The 19,143-nt window shown below is 38.3% G+C and overlaps 2 protein-coding genes across 2 annotated transcripts; one reads left to right on the plus strand and one right to left on the minus strand.

The window, feature by feature from the left end:
- Positions 1-2,737: 2,737 nt before the first annotated feature.
- On the minus strand, positions 2,738-11,004 carry LOC110914492 (QWRF motif-containing protein 2-like). Its single transcript, XM_022159281.2, has 5 exons — positions 10,928-11,004; positions 10,676-10,792; positions 10,525-10,614; positions 3,236-3,343; positions 2,738-3,109 (listed from the first exon to the last, which is right to left on the minus strand). Exons 2-5 carry the CDS (start codon positions 10,790-10,792, stop codon positions 3,050-3,052), a joined length of 375 nt encoding a protein of 124 aa, XP_022014973.1. The 5' UTR covers positions 10,928-11,004; the 3' UTR covers positions 2,738-3,049.
- A 3,039-nt stretch (positions 11,005-14,043) lies between these two features.
- LOC110888932 lies at positions 14,044-18,586 on the plus strand. The gene is made up of 6 exons (XM_022136429.1): positions 14,044-14,511; positions 14,568-15,950; positions 16,009-16,191; positions 16,239-16,358; positions 16,885-17,950; positions 18,201-18,586. The coding sequence occupies exons 1-6, from the start codon at positions 14,044-14,046 to the stop codon at positions 18,584-18,586; spliced, it is 3,606 nt and encodes a 1,201-aa protein (XP_021992121.1).
- Positions 18,587-19,143: the final 557 nt, after the last annotated feature.

Raw genomic sequence — 19,143 nt, forward strand, 5'->3', positions numbered from 1 at the left:
AACTAGGCCAAACACCATTATACTCTAAGACCACACGGAGTATGCATGGAAATGTGGCGTGGAAGCCACTTCAGGTCAGGCACACCGGCCCGTAGATGGCGTGGAGGGTGGTATTGTGGGTGAGGCGAGAGAATCTTCACTAGCGTTGAGCCTAAAGGTGTGATGATGTGGCACGTTATGGTTGGTTGGGCATTATAGCCATCGGGCCAACGGCTCTTTAAAAAATATTTTTAATTTTAAAAAATTAAATAACCCACCCTATTTAAAATTCAACCCATTCCACCATTTTTTACCAAATACTTTTCTACCCAACTCCAAAATTTATAAAACCTCTCAAGTTTTATAAAAGAATGTATCCTCGTAACCGTTCTTTCGATTTGAACAACCCGTATGATGTAGGTGAAATGCCAAATATTACTTCGCCTCAACCCCGCCACCCTCTACAAGTTCCGAGTAACTTAGCCGACTTATCGGCTTATGTACAACTTCTTGCCAACTACCCAATCTTTTTTCCGCCACAAATCTCAAACCTCCCTCAACAACAATCACTTGTTCCTCTACCCCAAACGCCCCCTATACCCGAATCTGTACCCGAAACGCAACCTCAAAATATCGTTGAACCTCTTACACGAAAAAAAGAAACCATAGGAAGAAAACCGTTGCGTAAAGGAAATAAGACAAAGAGCTACGAGTCGTTGTTCCGTGGATAAAAAAGGAAGAAGTGGTGTTAATGAAAGCTTGGCTTTCTATATTAGAAAACTTGGTTTTAGGTATATTTTATTTTATATTATTTTATTGTTATAAAAAAATAGATATGTTTAAAAATTTATGTATTTTTTTTTATCTTGATATTAATAGTGTGTGTGTGTATATATATATATTAAGTTAATATATACTGCCATGATAGGAAAAATGATAGGCTCTCGTCAAAGATGCGCGAAATAAATACTGCGATGACCACCTTCAGCGGCCACTACAACAACATAAAGAACAAATCAAAGAGCGGCGAAACCGACGCCGATATGTTGACACATGCGTTGAGTTTGTATACAGATTGAAAGAAAGGGGCGACCTTTAAATTCATTATTGTTGAGATGTTGCGAGATGCTCCTCAAAATGGGCAAGAGTACCTCTAGCGGGACAATCTTCGTCCAAAAGGACGAAAACTAGTTCCTCTACTGATCGCTCGGTTGTTCGTACTGAGTTTGAGATAAACTTAAGTAACGGCGAGGTTGAAGCGAAACACCTACTTGGTAGAGATAAATAAAAAAGGGCACAAAAATCACATACTACGGGTGGGGAATACAATGGAGGTTTAGCCGACCTAAATGAACAAATTAGTACGTTCAATAGCATCTAACAACAAAGGAATGCCCAAAAAGATAAGGTTATCGAACTTTTTGAGCGAAAAGTAGATTTGAAAAACGAAAAGGATTTGGCGAAAGAAAAGCGATCGGATATGAAATTGCTCGCTATGAAAACCAATCACCTAGGACCCCAAGAAAGATAAATGCACGATAAATCGAAACAAGAAATCATGGCAAAATACCATACTTAGTTTCGTTTTTTTTTTCAGATTATGTAATGTTTTATTTTTTAAGTTTATGTAATTTTTTTATCAAAGTTATTTCTTGAATTGGTATTAATTTTTTTATTAGTTTTGTTTTTCTTTTTTAAAAAATAATAAAAAGTGTATGCCACGTGTCACACCACGCCACTTTTCTACGCCACATCTCACCTCGCGCTTTTTGGCAACACGCCATTTTTCTGAAATGTGCTGATGTGGCTGCCACATGTCGTTTAATGCCCTCCCACTCCGTATAGTACTATAGTCTTATGAAATGTGTAGTTAGTGAAACACCCACCCACTAACCAAACCAGTACGCATGGTCTTATGCGGCCCGCCAATTTCGTTATGTCTAATTTTTACAAAAACTAAATGTGTTCCAACTGAACTTCGATAAACTAACCACTGATCATATTAGTGACCGTAGACAAAGAAGCTAGAATGTCCCATTCATGTGTGTAGAATACAAGATTAATCAAAACTAATCTTTATGTTTGGAGCATTATGCTTCACATCTCCTTCACGATGTGAATCCAACCAAAGAGTCTCACTTTCACATTGACTATGGAGGGGCGCGGTGTTCATGTGAAAGTGATGTCTAGGTGGCACTCCCCTTTCACCAGTGACAACCCATGAATTATTTGTTGTGGGTGCGGATGAGTTATTTAAGCATATTTTCAGGGGGTGCGCTTAGGTTTTTTGCCTAAAAAATACACTAATTTTTTTTCCAAGGGGTGCGCCCGCCCGGGGCTTCACCTAGGTCCGCCCCTACCTTTCACGTTGATCGCAAACATAATGCTTCGTCTTTAATCATCGGTCCTAATTTCTCCAGTTCCATTACAAGCATATGAGGAACCTAGCATGCTATTAGTCATGAGTTTTGGTTCACAATGGATGTAGTTGCACGGTCAAGTACTTAGACAAAATATCATGCTCAAACTCATTTTGCTGCTGAAGTTGGTTGGAATATGCCTCCTGTGCAAGAATTGCACACACCAACACACTCACGACTCACGAGAGCCCTTTGGCGTCCATGGGGCGGTGTTGAAGGTGTTAAAGACTGATGTGGTTTTGGGTGGGGGGGGGGGGTATGACTTATGACACCACCCAGCCTTAGTCTATCCGTTAATTAACTAACGGATTCAGTTATTTTGATAATCTGCAGGTCTATATATAAGTCTTCATTTTGTATAAAAGACAAATTAGACCGCGTGCACATACACATACACATATCAAAATAAGTATCGTTTTCCAAAGTCCAAATATACATATATCCTCTATCCTTCATAGAAACCGCTCGTATATGTAACTAGAAGGTGAAACAAAACCACCTTACTATCTCCTACTCTATGCATATACACGAATTTCTTTCTGCAAAACTCGTTAACAAGTACAGCCGTTTTCATGGCAAAGGAATTTTCATTAGGATGTTAGCAATTTTCCAGTAAGCAGTCAAAGAGAGGGAAATCAGCTTTACAGTTATTATGGTTGCTGGTCACATTGCAGCTGTAATATGTGTGTCCTCATGCTGCAGTCCTGCATCTATTTTCATTCAACTTCATGTCAGTTCATTCGTTCTTTTATACATAATAATAACGATAATAATAAGACAAAGACCAAGTAAATCAATGATTAACTTCATTGAAAGAAATGAATGTTGATGCTAACCTCCATGTGTGTTAGTATTGACAACAGATCCTTGCACCCATCAATCATAACACACTCGTTTCTTGTTGTGTTCGCAAGTTCAGACGCCAATGTGTTCACACGCTCCGCCTGTTACAAAGATTTGGTTACCGGCCTGTTAAAAAGATGCTAAGGGTAGCTGGAATTTTCAATTTGCTAAAGTTCAAATTTTCTCGACTCTTATCCAGTGGCGGAACTAGAAGAAATATTCAGGGGTATCCCAAATTTTTTTACGATACATTTATAGAACAGAATTTTTTTTACCTGCATTACAGGGCGGGGCCGATCCTGAAAATTCAAGTGCACTGGGTGAGCCAAAAAAAGGCCCTTAGGCCTTACCGAATTAAATTTTATAAACTAGTTTTTTTTAAGTTATTAGTATTTAGGTTAACGAATCAATATTGAGCATATCACATTTGGGCTAGGCTTTATGAATTAATATTGGCAATAAGTTTTTAGATATTAGTTTGGGCTAGGTTTATTTTTAATTTTTAGATCGAAATTAAACAATTCAAGAACTCAAGAAGAAAAGAAATAAAGAATACTCACAACTCACAATCACAATTAGCACAACAATCTAATACACTATTGGGTTATTATTTGGTTATTTGGGCTAATTACTATTGGGCTATCATTTGTTTTTTTGGGCTAATATAATCAGTATTATTTGGGCTTGATTTCAGTTTGTAATTTTTTTTTCAGGGGTGTCCTAGTACTTGTTGAGGGGTGTCCTTAGTATAAAAATTAAAAAAAAATAAAATTTTACACTACCGGAAAAAAGTTAAGCCGTATCCCGTGCTACGCCCCAACCTACGTTAGGTCCGCCCCTGCTCTTATCACATGTGAATTTCATTTACTCTGAGAAAACTATTAGCCCGACGGACAGTTATCATCATTTAAAATTCAGATTTATAACAGCAGTATGTGATACATTTAAATGCAAGTAAATTTAAACACTAATTTTTAATCAAGTAAAGAACGGGTATGTGACGTATGCACAACTCATGCGTCGTCCTGTAAAATGACAAGATGTACAACCAGACTTAAATATTGTATGACCAATGATTGTACATTAATAAAAGAATTAGTCTCCCAAACATTCAATTCGATTCAATTTTGTTTAACAAATTGTTTAATTTTATTTTTGTTAGGAAACGAGTCACTAACATAACATTGGACTCGTGCATTTGTACAGATAAAAACAAAAAAGTTAAAATAATATATGAGCAATACGATAAGAAGATATTGTTATCAACAGAAAATCAGAAATACACATCTACAAAAATTTAAGCAAAAAATCGCATAAAGTGAATAAGACCGACAACTAGCTAAAGAATTAAAAAAAAAAAAATTAATACGCTTACATATGTATAGGAATTATGGCCTTCCATGAGAAAGTTGTAATCACTTGAGGTAGATTAAGGCTTTTCTTTCTCAGATCATATAAATCTATAGCTACAGGATTTAATTCTAATTTACTTTTGTTTACTTCCACAGTGTCAGATACATTCACTAGCTGATTTTATGATCTTCTCTAATAATTTCGCTTATTGGATCATTGTTATTTGCCATATGGCACAAGCCAGAATATAACTAAACCAGTAAACCTCCTACGCGGCTACGCTACTAACTTAGAATCTTTGTTTTGTTCGCAACCATTGGCTTGCCACTGATTTTTATTAAACTTTGATCTTACATTATAAAGTATAATGTGGTACATTACTGTTGAAAATAGCATAATATGTTCATTCATATACTAGCTTTATTAGTTATTGGGCTTGTTTTATAACTTGGGCCAGTCTGTTATTACTAACATAAGCTGGACTTGTGTTGGTTCATTCGGTTATAACAAACTTCTGGATGGATCAGTATTATTGTTTAAGTACAAGGGTGGTATATGAAACTTATCAGGGGGTTCGATCATAAGTGGTGATTCTTATGGGTGCAAAGTGTAAATGTGTGCTTGCAGGTGTATAAAAAGGCCTCTTTGAGAGCTAGGGTTCCAGAAGTTTCATCTCATCTCTTCGAACACTTTCACACTATGTTTTTGGAGATTGTTCATTCCATTTAAAGTCTGGTTGAAGACTGTTTGTTACAGTTGAAGTCGGATCGGAGACTGTTCATTCCAGTTGATGTTTTGTTCTACCTGCTGATAGTATATTAAAGGTTTATTGAAGATTAATTTCGTCGTGTTGTTCAGTATTATATTCCAGATCCTGCGGATTGTCTTAGTTCAGGTTGTATTATTTCATTCTTGTTGTTTTTTGTTTCGATTAATCAACTGATTGTTATCAGTTGATTATGTACTTTGTATTGTTTGATTTCTGGTCTTACAGTTTTGTAAGATCTTGGGTGGTTTGGGTGATTTCTGGGTTGGTTAAGATAATAAAGTTTTCGTCACTGTTTTTTTGTCGCTTCTCTTGTGTTATTGTATTGATATTTGTGATTTGGTCCAAGCTTTCATACTATTTTGACATGGTATCAGAGCCACGGCTCTTGATTCATGTTTTTTTCTCAAAAGTCTTGTTAACAATACAAACCCTAATTTGTTTAATCGATTCTTGGATCTTGGATCTGAAAGAGTGTGAGTTAGTTTTGCTTTGAGTCTTTCTGATATTGGGGTTAAACTATTGATAATTGAGTGCCATGTGGATTAGTTTTTTAGGGGTTATTGAAACCCTAACATTTTGATTACCTTGTTTCTGATTGGTCTGGAGTTCAACCACAATCTTTGCATCTTAGATCGAGGTGAAGGTTTATTAGTTTTGTCAAAAGGCTGAAGCATGGAGTCTCATCTCGCATACATGGCTCCCCAAAATATGTCATGTGTTCGTGGCTGATGGGCTATCTAAGTTGTTTTATTAGCAACTTAGATAAGAAGATAAGTGTCGACTGGGCTTTGGTTGGGACAGGTTCTTTTGTGGTCTCAAAGTCTTCAGCTGTTCATTTATATTGGATTTGGGTTTTGTTTGTTGACAATCTTTGAAAGGCTATGAGTTTTTGTTTGAGTTTGGCTAACCTGAAATTCTTGGTGAAGGTTTGGTATTATGAATTCCTTTTATCAGCTTATTTTGCATTGTAAGTTTTTTTGTAATCTTTTGACTGATTGCAGCTAATTGTAAGTATTCTTGCTTTTCTCACTTAATTTTGAGTTAAAAAAATGAAATTAATCACTCATGTGCTACCTGTTGTTTATGTGCAAGTTTGTTTAGGGTTTTGTGTTTTTTAATCATGTTTTTTTTGTTTCCAGTTCTGCTGTGTTATTTCTAGTTGTTTCTTAGGTATATGGTGAGATGACTATTATGTTTTCTTTATCATCGTTCCTTTTGAATTTGACTCACTACTTCATCATATTTGGGTGAACTGATTTTAGGGTTCTTGGGCAAGATTTGGGTACAATATTTCCTTGATCATAATAATAAATCACTTGAACCTATGTGTGATGTTGCGTCTTCTATTAGTGTTCATTTATTCTCAGTAAATTTGCTATGTATTAGCTCGTGAGACTTGTTTGTTTGAGGTTTCCGCTGTGCACTGAGTTTTTTCTTTAGATTTCTTTGTCTAGTCTGTTTTGATCTCTTTCTTGGAGTATGTGCAGGTACGAATCTTGGGAGATCTATTCTCTGCTGTTTTTATGAAGACCTGTGTTGGTCTCCGAACCCTAGAAGGTTCAGGACAAACTAACCAGGTGTATCTGTTTATAGCTTGATCAGTTTGTATAGTCCTTAGAAACTACAGTTCTGATCTCTCTTGGGGTTATACGCACCCGCTGTAAGATCTTTCTAATTTGTTCTGTATTTTCTGTGTTGTGTTAGTTGATGCCAGGGGTAGAAATGACTGGTCTATTTGTGATCTTGATTGTTGTTTTCTGTTTGCTGTTATTTATGTTCTGCTTGATCAGGTGGTGGTTGTTATGTCGTTTATTAGAATATGGCTCCTGTATAAAGACCTGTCCAGGCACTATAAGTGATGAACCTGGAATCTGGACACTGATACAGCTTCGCCTTAGGTTTTTTTGCATCTGGTGTTTTTTTGGTTCATCTGTGTCTTATTTGTTTTTTTGTGTGTTTGGTTTTGTGAGTGTGTGCATTATTTGTTATTTTTGGTTCCTGTGTTCATAAATCCTATGTTTGAGTTTTCTAGGTTTTCAGGTTGTGTATGTTTTGTCTCTCTGTGAAAAGGAGGTTGTTTAAAATCTGTCACTATATGACTATTAAAATTGTTGAATGTGAGAGTTGTCAGTTGTGTTTAAATTTTTTTGGTCATCCAGAATCTTAGAATTGTGTTACAAAAACCAAGTCTATTATGTTTGTATGTTCGGTCACTTGATTCTCATGTTAGAAGGAGTAGTCTAAGTAAAAGGTTGGTTACTATCTCGGTCATACGGTGTTTAAATGGAAAGTTTTTTTTATTGTTGAACCATGTGGTTCAATGTATTTGTTCAAGAGTGTTTTTTGAATGTTTTTTATAGCCTTGTGTGTGAAATATTAAATCGTGTGTTTTTTTTTATTTCATCAGTTGTTTGGGCTGAAATCGTTTTCTGATATAGAAGTGTGTACTTCTCGTTTATCAGTGTTGTTATGAATCTTGTGTTTCTGTGTTTGTTGTGATTGTTGTGGATTTGATTCCAGTATGGTCGAGTTGATTCTGATTTACAAGGATTTCTTGTCTGTTGTATTCTGGTTGAGTTGATCAGAAAGTTGTATCATGTGTGTAAATAATCTTGTTTTCATGCTAGCATCTTTGTGTAGAAGATTGCTTTTGTCTTTGTCTTCTTGTAGAAGATTGTCTGTGTAATATGTATGATCCTATATCTGTCTACAACTGATTGTGTTAGCTTGTTACTCATATAGGACACGTCTCATGTTTTTTGTGAGTTTGTCTAGTTTATTTTGGTAATTTCTTGTTTGATTAAGGTCATATATGAGATTCTTGTTGTTTATGTAGTTTTCTATTTGGTTCTCATCTTTGTTTAATCTATAGAGTTAGATTTTGTAAGTTGTGACAGTCTGAGTATATTTTGGGTTTGTTAAGTGTTTACATCTGTAGTTTCAATGGTCATGTTTTTTCAATCATGACTGGCCGAGTGTTCATTGCATGATCCTGTTGTTTCATTCATGATTGGATGTTTGATTGTCATGTAATGTCCTATGTTTGTGGTTATACAATCTTGTATTTGCTGTCTAAATGTAGTTTAGATTGTAATATTGTTTCAAGTGTTGATTCATGTGTTTTGCATCTTTATCGTGGTTCATGTGATTCGATTTTGTCTTGAACTGTCATTGTATCTTTCACACAGTCTGTATGTTTTGTTATCTCTTGTTGTATGGTTAGTCGAACTATGTGGTTCGAGTGTTTCTAACCTGTTGTGTTGTCAAGAGTGTTCTTGAATATGTTGTTTGTCTTGAATGCTGCTAAAATGCTGTTTGTTTGCAGTATTTGTGTCTGCCTGTCTTTCATCTTGTTTGTATGGTTAGTTGAGCTGTGTGGTTCATGATTAACTAATAGTATAGTCGAGATTAGTTATATGTGTAACAGCCTTGTATTTTGTCTTGTGTGAGATATATTGTCCTGATTACAAATTGTGTAATTTTGTATTTTATCAGGAATTGTTTGGCTGTGTCTTATAGTCTTGTGTATGTCTTATTATTCTCTGTCTTGTCTCTTGGGTGTATGTGATGTTAGCCTTGTATTTTTTCTCTTGTGTAAGAGATGTGTTTCTGGTTGTGCATTTTGCCAGAGATCTGTGTAGGCTATCATTGTTGTCTGATGTTCTTGTCATAACAGTTTATCTGTTTTGTTGACTGTTTGTTATCGAGAGTTCTTTGATTTGTTGTTGGTGTTTGTGTTACTTCAAGGAATCTCATGTCTTGTCTTGTAGTTTGTTAGAGTTAGGATTTTAGTTATAAAAATCCTACTTTTCGATTTGTTTCTTGGTGTTGTTGATTATATGGCTCTGTTGGAAGCAATGTTTTAAAATCCAGTTTTTATATCGTTTCGGATTGGGTTCAGAAACGGTTTAACTGGGTGTACCGGGTGGTTTAACCGATTCTACTGGATGGTTCAACAGGTACTACCAGCCGGTTTAAACCGGTTTTTTAAAAACATTGGTTGGAAGTGGTTAGGGTTGTATTTTGCATGGTATAGTTTCTTGGCAAATATTAAATGCAGTGTGCTTGTTAAAATCTGGTAAAAATGCCATATTAGGTTCTTTGGATCTTATCTTTCATGAGGAGTAAGATGTGAAATAAACCTGTTTTTTTAATGCTTGTGATGTTATTGGTTTCGTTATAACTTGTTTCTGTTTGTAAAATTGCTGGAGGTTTGAGTTGTACGGTGCATGATGTTATGAGAAATAAGTTGAAAATGGTTAACATGTATAGTATATGAATGATGGGGGCGTGTTGAAAATAGCATAATATGTTCATTCATATACTAGCTTTATTAGTTATTGGGCTTGTTTTATAACTTGGGCCAGTCTGTTATAACTAACATAAGCTGGACTTGTGTTGGTTCATTCGGTTATAACAAACTTCTGGATGGATCAGTATTATTGTTTAAGTACAAGGGTGGTATATGAAACTTATCAGGGGGTTCGATCATAAGTGGTGATTCTTATGGGTGCAAAGTGTAAATGTGTGCTTGCAGGTGTATAAAAAGGCCTCTTTGAGAGCTAGGGTTCCAGAAGTTTCATCTCATCTCTTCGAACACTTTCACACTATGTTTTTGGAGATTGTTCATTCCATTTAAAGTCTGGTTGAAGACTGTTTGTTACAGTTGAAGTCGGATCGGAGACTGTTCATTCCAGTTGATGTTTTGTTCTACCTGCTGATAGTATATTAAAGGTTTATTGAAGATTAATTTCGTCGTGTTGTTCAGTATTATATTCCAGATCCTGCGGATTGTCTTAGTTCAGGTTGTATTATTTCATTCTTGTTGTTTTTTGTTTCGATTAATCAACTGATTGTTATCAGTTGATTATGTACTTTGTATTGTTTGATTTCTGGTCTTACAGTTTTGTAAGATCTTGGGTGGTTTGGGTGATTTCTGGGTTGGTTAAGATAATAAAGTTTTCGTCACTGTTTTTTTGTCGCTTCTCTTGTGTTATTGTATTGATATTTGTGATTTGGTCCAAGCTTTCATACTATTTTGACAATTACTGAACATTACCTCTCGCACGAAGAGGTCAAGGCTTAAACTAGAATATTACTCGCAAAATAAGTTGTTGGCATGGAAGGTGTCAGTACGATGATCAAAGAATGTCAACAAACCTTTGTTACTAAATAGCGTATTAAGGATGTCATGGCCTGCATCACATCAGCCGCCGAACGGATAACATCTTCTAAACTTAGGAGATTCACCTGTAAAAGTAACAAAGATTACCAATAGTTTGTTGTACTATACACACAAAACATAATATACCTTTGCACCATCAACAAGCGGAAGACGGAGAGTGCTAGACGTTAAAGACACAATAGTCTCAGACAAAGAGACAATGTGACCCCTATCAGCTTCATCCCAAACATTCAAAAATGGCATCTGTATTTTAAAAATATATAGAATTGGTTAATCACAATACAACTGAAAAACACCAAAAGGTAATTATAAACACTTAAGTTGTTTATACATAATATATCAGGTATGCAACATGAATTATGAGCATGTATCTCTTACTTATTCTCATTTATATCTAGATTATGCAAGAAGAGATCATCATTGGAGGATAAGACGAAACTAGGACAGATGGCTGACCAACATAAACATGATAAGAAATGAGAAAAGTGATGGAATATACGGAAACGAAAACAAAGTAATAGTTTAATAGTTCACATTCTTGCCTGATTAGCGAGAACAGTGTACAACTTCAAGTTCTGCCTCAGCTGTTGTATCTCAATCTGTTTGCATATGACAGACTGTCGTAATTTTGAGGTAGCCACCCATGAATTATATAGACTTTCTGATGTGTGGGTGCAAACACGTCATATTATGTATAGTTTTGTGTCGATTTTAAGTGTTCGAGTGTGTTTATTCATATTGATATTGGTACTTATTGGTTGTCGGGTTTTTCAGGCTTAACGGTGCTTAAATGCAGTATAATGATCATACAAGCTGGAAAACGGATGTTACGATGCAATACGGAGCAAGAAAATAGTTTCGCTGAAAACCATGCTCCCTCGCGCCACGCGAGGGAGTCTTTGTATGCTGTCGCGTGGCGTGAAAGACACAAGTCAATGAATCAGTCAAAACATACTCCCTCGCGCCACGCGAGGGAGTGAGGAGATGCTGTAGCGTGGCGCGAAAGGGTTAAAGCGTAGAAACATTGTTTTTAACCTATTTTTCACATGGAAACCATGGGGAATCATCAAGCAGCCGCCAGGAACGATTGGGAGCACTTGTGGGCGATTTTTCTCATCATCTTTCATCTTCCAAGCAAGTCCTTCATGCTCGATCAATTTCTAACAAATCTTGAAGCAGTGATGACTACGATACGCGGCTAAATTTCTTATAACTTCTACTCGGATGAACTTTTACATTGTTTTACATTAATTCTTGTTTGCGGATTCGTATAACTGGTACAGCTTGACCACTTGTGTTGGATTCTTGGTAAACGTTTCTTGTGTTTGAATTACTTGTTGTTTATTAAGCGTATTGGCAACTTTCTTGCGTTGTTAGCGGGTTAGTAAATTGGTGGGTAGTTGATACAATTAAACTGGTTATTAGGTTGCATAGTGAATCTTAAAAACTATCCTTGATAACTAATCAGATTCATTAATTCCGAGGCCATGTCTATGTGGTGTTTTGAATCGGTAAACAGGCTTTGATGTTAAACGGGTAATTGGGATTCCGGATAGAGGTTATTCTTCTCGTATTGATTACAACTTTATTAATTAGCTTTATAGTTTTTATAATCAAATTCACAAAACCCCCAATCTAGTTAATTTAGTTCTTAGTTAAAAACGCGACACTGACCACAAATTCCCCGTGGATACGATACCCTACTTACGCTATCTACGTAGCTTATTTAGGTTTTTGATTGACCCTTACGACAGTCATCAAAATGGCGCCGTTGCCGGAGAATTCGTGCGCTTAGTGTTAGTTTAGTAGTAGTTGTTTCTTTTATTGTTTTTGAAAAAATCCAAAAAAACCAAAAATATTTCTTTTTGTTTATTTTTTTTGTCTTGTTCGGTATTACGCTTCGTTTTCTTGTTTCCTTGTGTGCAGGTGATCTTTTTGCATGCATACTAGGTTTTCAGGAAGATCTTCCCCCCCTCTTGTTTGATCCCGAAATTGAAAAGACCGCACGCCAAAATTTGCTTCTTCGTTCAGCCTTGAAGGGAAAAGCAATTCAAGCCACCATGAATCCATCAGAAAACCAATCCACCCTACAACAGCAACCACCCCAACAAACATCGACTACTGAATTGCCATCAATGCCACCACCTCCGTTTACATCTGAACCACAACAACAAACCACCCCCATTGCACCATCATCAAGCACAACCACCCAACCAACCTCTGCTCCAACTGGAGAATTTCATGTTATTGGTGGACCACTTTACTCTCTAGAAAGCCGATTACCACCACAGCCCGATCCATTGCGGGCCACGAATCAACCGAATTTAGTACCACACCCGAACCGGTCGGGTGCTATGTTTGAGCAAGTGGACAATAGGGCGAGAACAGAGACATGGGATGATGGTTATGGAGACGAGGAGTGGGGGATAAATGAGGGTTATATGGGTTATCCAGGTGGGTTTCAAAATCAGGCATTTAATCGTAATCAGCCGTTGTATCAGCAACAGAGACAGCCACGGGGAGTAGATGCTTATCAGACTCCACCACAGGTTCATAGGGCACTGATTGCACCTCGCCAAAGACAAAGAGATCCTCGATTTCCGGATCCGAATATTCGAGGAGTTGAGAGTCACTTCAGGCCGCACATTGCTGAGCATGCATCACCGATAGTGATGCCGGCAGCACCGGGTAATGTGGAACGTTCGTTTGAAGCAAAACCACATATTCTGAATATGCTCCCTACCTTTCACGGGAAAGGTACTGAGGAACCATATGCACACATAGCAGATTTTGAGGCAGTTTGTGGTATGATTGCTGGACACGGGTTCATGCCAGATCAGGTTAAGTTGGTATTATTTCAGTTTTCATTAAAGGATGCTGCGAGGGATTGGTTTACATCGTTGCCATATGCTAGTATTTATACATGGCAAGAGCTGCAGCAACAATTTTTGGATGAGTACTATACCCCGCAAAGAACCAAAACGGGGAGAATAGCAATTAGAGAGTTCCAACAATTACCGGGTGAGCTTCTTTACGAGTCTTGGAAACGGTTCAATCAATTGATCAGTAATTGTCCTCACCACGGTATTCAAATATGGGAGTTGATTACCGCATTCCACGATGGGATTTCAAATGAGGATAGACGGGATATTAAGGCTATCACTGGGGGTTCCTTTTTGAAAAATCATGTGGATGTAGATTGGGATTACTTGGATATTGTTTCAGCGGATTCAAAGAGGCAAGCACAGTCGGATAGGAATAAAAAGTATCCAATTGTGGCACCATCAAGTGCAGGAGCCTCTAATGCAAGGGTTGCTTAGCTAGAGAGAGAAAAGGAGGCATTGGAACGCCATTTAGCGAAATTTAGAGGTCTGGGCGAACGAGATGCATTGCATGCGGCGCAAATCTTTCCGGTTTTTGATTCATGTGGAGATTTGGGAGATACGTTGGATGCATGCCCAGGTCAGTTTGTAGCGGCTGAGGAGGACGTGAACATGGTTTATGGAGAGCAAAGGAATTATGATATGAACTCAAACACATATCATCCAGGTTTGCGTAATCATCCAAACTTTCGGTACAGTAATACTAATCAATTGAATCCTTATTTTCGGGTACCAAATCAAGGAAGCCAGCCGTATCAGAACCGTCAATCGAATTATAATCAGAATTACAATCAAGGAAATTACAACAAGGGCAACCAAAGAAGTTATCCGCAACAACAGGAGCAGGGCAAGGCAACTACTTCAAACGAGGAGATTTCCAATCGTGAGATTATGGAAGTGTTGAAGCAAATTAAAAAAGACCAAGAAGTGCAAGCTAAATCTCATCAAGCATTGGAAAAGCAAGTCGCCCAATTGGCGACCGAGATGGCACAAGGGAGAAAAGATTCGAGTCGATTGCCTAGTGATACCACGAAGAATCCACAACATCAAGGGAGCTCGTCTAATGCCAGAATTAATATGGTAAGTATTCTTCGTTCTGGGAAAGTTTATGATAATCAGGTTGGACTCCTCCACAGTTGGTTGAGGGTGTCGTGGAGGAGGTTGATGAGGAAAACGAGTCCGATGCTGAACAGAGACCTATTAGCCCTAAAAAGAATAAAAAAGAAACTCTTGAAAATAATAGGGTGATAGATACTGAACCGGGTGACAAAAAGGAGAAGGGTATGGAGTGTAATACCATCCCATTTCCTAAGGCTTTAATTAATCCCGAAACAAAAGTTGTTAATAAACGGGGCCCACAGCAGGATGAGATGTGGGAAGTTTTTAAACAGGTGAAAATTAATCTTCCGTTATTAGACGCAATCAAGCAGGTTCCGGCATATGCAAAATATTTGAAAGAGCTTTGCACCCAAAAACGACACAATAAATTTCCGAAAAAGATAGCTTTAACCGAAAAAGTTAGTGCCGTTTTGTCGGGTGATCTTCCACCAAAGCTCCAAGATCCAGGTGCTCCTCTAATCCCCATTCAAGTGGGTGAATTTAAGATGAGTCGAGCCTTGTTGGATTTGGGAGCAAGTGTTAGCATCCTACCGGGAAGTTTATACGATCAATACAACTTCGGACCACTGAAACAAGCCGACACCACCGTGGTGTTGGCTGACTTGACGTTAAAACTACCCCGAGGGATCTTGCGTGATGTCATTGTCAAAGTTGACGAGTTTTATTACCCGGTTGACTTTTTGGTTTTAGATTATGTGCAAATTGAAAACACTAAACAACCTAATGTTATACTCGGTAGACCATTTTTAGCAACTGCTAATGCACTAATCGATTGTAGAAATGGTACGGTCGACATCACGTTTGGAAATCGTAAGGTCCGATTAAATGCTTTTTCCCGTGCATCTGATTCTCTAGTCAATGATGAATGCTTCATGGCAGACATTATTGACGGGTGTTATCCTCACGAAAGTGGGGAATGCACTATAGAGACGTGTTTTGTTTGTGACAGGGAATTGGCAGAAGCAGAGTTGGAATTGGAATATGTGGAAGAAGAATTGGAGGTTATGGCGGCTAGGGAATTGAAGCCGACTTGGACACATCAAGTCGAGAATTTACCGGATCATATTGATACTCAATTGAAGCCGTCACTTGAATCACCTCCACAAGTCGAGTTGAAGACATTGCCAAAGCATTTGAAGTATGCTTTTGTTGGCGACAACAACACCCTACCAGTAATTATTACTTCCAATTTATCACTTGAACAGGAAAAAGCTTTGATGGAAGTGTTGATAGCCAACCGGGCTGCAATTGGGTGGACAATCGCTGATCTCAAGGGGATTAGTCCATCGATAGTTATGCATAAGATCATCACCGAAGAGGGAGCAAAACCGGCTCGAGATGCTCAACAAAGATTGAACCCGAACATGCGGGAAATTGTGAAAAAAGGAAGTTTTAAAGTGGTTGGATGCAGGGATCATCTATCCCATATCATACAGTACTTGGGTGAGTCCGACACAGACGGTGCCTAAAAAGGCGGGCATCCAGATTGTTATAGGTGAAGACGGTAAGGAAGTTGCCACCCGGCCGGTAACCGGGTGGAGAATTTGCATAGATTATAGAAAGTTGAATGTTGCAACTTCAAAGGACCACTTCCCACTTCCTTTTATTGATCAGATATTCAGATTGTGGAAAAGCTCGCAGGTCAGAAATTTTACTGTTTTCTTGATGGTTATTCAGGTTATAATCAGATTGCTATTCATCCTGATGATCAACAAAAGACTACGTTTACCTGTCCTTACGGTACTTTTGCGTTTAGGCGAATGCCGTTTGGACTGTGTAATGCCCCGGCCACCTTCCAAAGGTGTATGGTGAGTATCTTTTCAGATATGGTCGGGGAGTCTAGAGATTTTTATGGATGATTTTTCAATCTTTGGCACATCTTTTGAGGCCTGTTTGGAACAATTGTCACGAGTGCTAAAAACATGTGTTGAAACAAACCTGGTATTAAGTTGGGAAAATAGCCATTTTATGGTTCAGGAGGGCATCGTGTTGGGACACGTTGTCTCGAGTAAGGGGATTGAGGTAGACCACGCTAAAATTCAAGTAATTTCGACCTTACCACCACCCACAAGTGTCAAAGGCGTTCGTTCCTTTCTTGGACACGCCGGTTTTTACAGACAGTTCATTAAAAACTTTTCAGTTATCACTAAACCGTTGTGTAATCTCTTGTTAAAAGATGCCCCGTTTGTTTTTGACAAACATTGTAAAAGATCTTTTGAGACACTAAAACAAAAGTTAGTTGAAGCACCCATCCTACAATCCCCTGATTGGTCACTTCCCTTTGAAATAATGTGCGATGCTAGTGACTATGCAGTAGGTACAGTTTTGGGATAGAGAGTTGACAAGAAACCAGTGGCAATCTACTATGCGAGCAAGACTCTCGCGGATGCTCAGTTGAATTACACCACCACAGAAAAGGAGCTTCTTGCTGTTGTCTATGCGTTAGACAAATTTAGACCTTATATTTGTGGTAGTAAAGTGATTGTGTTTTCTGATCATTCTGCAATCAGGTATCTTATGGAGAAAAAGGATGCAAAGCCAAGGCTAATCAGGTGGATCCTTTTATTGCAAGAATTTGATTTGGAGATACGCGATAAGAAGGGAAGCGAGAACGTGGTGGCAGACCACCTGTTACGAGTGGTGAACGAGATCGAAGGAACTGAACATGATATTCTGGAAACGTTTCCAGATGAGCATTTACTTACTATTGATACTCAACCATGGTTTGCTAACTTTGCTAATTATGCTCATTCAGGTATCATCCCGGATCATTGGTCGAGATCTAGGAAGGCACACTTTCTTTCACAAGCAAAGCAGTATATATGGGATGAACCAGATCTATTTAAAGTGGGAGCTAATCAGATTATCCGGAAGTGTGTTGAGGATGAAGAAATTCCATCGGTTTTATCACTGGTGCATGAGTCCGCGTGCGGTGGACATTTCAGTGGACAGAAAACGGCACGCAAAGTGCTATCATGTGGGCTATATTGGCCTACGGTGTTTAGGGATTCATTTGAATACGCTAAGAATTGTTTGCGGTGTCAACAAATGGGTAGCATTTCGAAACGGGATGAAATGCCCATGCAACCAATCCTTGTTGTCGATATTTTCGACGTATGGGGAATTGACTTTATGGGCCCATTCCCGAATTCGTTCGGAAATCTCTACATCTTGGTGGCAGTGGATTATGTGTCTAAATGGGTTGAGGCCATTGCCACCAAGACCAATGACCATAAGGTTGTTTGCAAGTTCGTTCAATCGAACATTTTTTCAAGATTTGGAGTCCCTCGTGTGATCATAAGTGATGGGGGGTCTCATTTCAAAAACTTTAACTTTGGCAAACTCCTTAAGAGATATGCTGTTGATCATCGAATTGCCACCCCGTATTATCCTCAAACGAGTGGGCAAGTCGAAGTTTCTAATCGACAAATTAAAGAAATCTTACAAAAAACCGTGCGAGCCGACCGCAAGGATTGGTCCAATAAACTAACTGGATGATGCTTTGTGGGCGTATCGTACGGCTTACAAAACACCGATTGGAACAACACCGTATCGACTGGTTTATGGAAAAGGATGTCACTTACCGATAGAAATTGCACATCGTGCATTTTGGGCAGTTAAACAGGTTAACATCAATTATGATACTGCAGGTAAGGAGAGACAGTTGACATTGGGAGAACTGGAAGAGATAAGGAATGAAGCTTATGACTGTGCTGCTGCATATAAGGACAAGATGAAGAAAGTGCACGACGCGAAGATTAGGCCGAAAGTGTTTGAAGTTGGCCAGCTTGTTTGGTTATACAATTCCAGGTTGAAACTGTTCCCTGGAAAGCTGAAGAGTAAGTGGACAGGGCCTTATCGTGTGACAAAGGTCGGAAAACACGGTGATTTTGAGATTGAGGACTTTGATGATCATATCCGCCAGATGGTGAATGGGCACAGACTAAAACCATACTTCAATGCTCGAGAAATCAACGGTCCTGAGAAAAACGTGGAGGTGCTATACGTGAGCACCGTCCGCGAATATGTTGATTAATCGCACAGGTATGATCTGGCTGAAGATCTAAAACTTAGCGCTCTTAGGAGGCAGCCTAAGGTTCATTTGTAGTTATTTTTGCTTTCGTAGATAGTTAGATTGTTTTCTGTGAGTTTTCGAGTATAACCGTGCCGTTATTCAAGTGTGGGGAAGCTCGAGAGGTGTGGTTAAGCTTGGGTGCAGTTGAGGGCAACGCACACTCATTTGGGGGGTAGGGCAAAGTGATTCTAAGAGTACATAAGAATTTTGGCCGAAAAATCAATTTTTGGAGCACTTTTGCACAAATTTCGGTTGTTTTTGGTATGTTTTCCGAGTGTTGCAGGGAAATGAGGTAGTTCGGGGGAAAGAAATCACGAAAAGAAAAGCTCAGGTATATTTTTTATTGAAATTTTACCAATGAAATTCGTTTGGGGGATTTTGGGAGGTGAATTTGTAAAACATAAAAATTATTCTAAGGCATTGAAACCAATAAATTGAGTGAATCCACTGGAAAACCATCACCTTCACGCCACGCGGAGGAGACAACCTCCCCTGGCGCGCCACGCTACGGACTGTTT

This window comes from Helianthus annuus, chromosome 11 (assembly GCF_002127325.2).
Source record: "Helianthus annuus cultivar XRQ/B chromosome 11, HanXRQr2.0-SUNRISE, whole genome shotgun sequence".
NCBI lineage: Eukaryota > Viridiplantae > Streptophyta > Magnoliopsida > Asterales > Asteraceae > Helianthus > Helianthus annuus.

What these genes read in the sequence shown, in the direction of transcription:
- LOC110914492 (XM_022159281.2), bottom strand. Translation starts at nt 10,792, where the DNA reads ATGCCATTTTTGAATGTTTGGGATGAAGCTGATAGGGGTCACATTGTC. An exon ending in CGCTTGTTGATGGTGCAAAG is followed by an intron (nt 10,615 to 10,675) that starts GTATATTATGTT and finishes TTACTTTTACAG; the next exon opens with GTGAATCTCCTAAGTTTAGA. An exon ending in TACGCTATTTAGTAACAAAG is followed by an intron (nt 3,344 to 10,524) that starts GTTTGTTGACAT and finishes TCTTTGTAACAG; the next exon opens with GCGGAGCGTGTGAACACATT.
- LOC110888932 (XM_022136429.1), top strand. Translation starts at nt 14,044, where the DNA reads ATGGTTTATGGAGAGCAAAGGAATTATGATATGAACTCAAACACATAT. An exon ending in CTAATGCCAGAATTAATATG is followed by an intron (nt 14,512 to 14,567) that starts GTAAGTATTCTT and finishes ACTCCTCCACAG; the next exon opens with TTGGTTGAGGGTGTCGTGGA. An exon ending in AAAAAGGAAGTTTTAAAGTG is followed by an intron (nt 15,951 to 16,008) that starts GTTGGATGCAGG and finishes AGTCCGACACAG; the next exon opens with ACGGTGCCTAAAAAGGCGGG.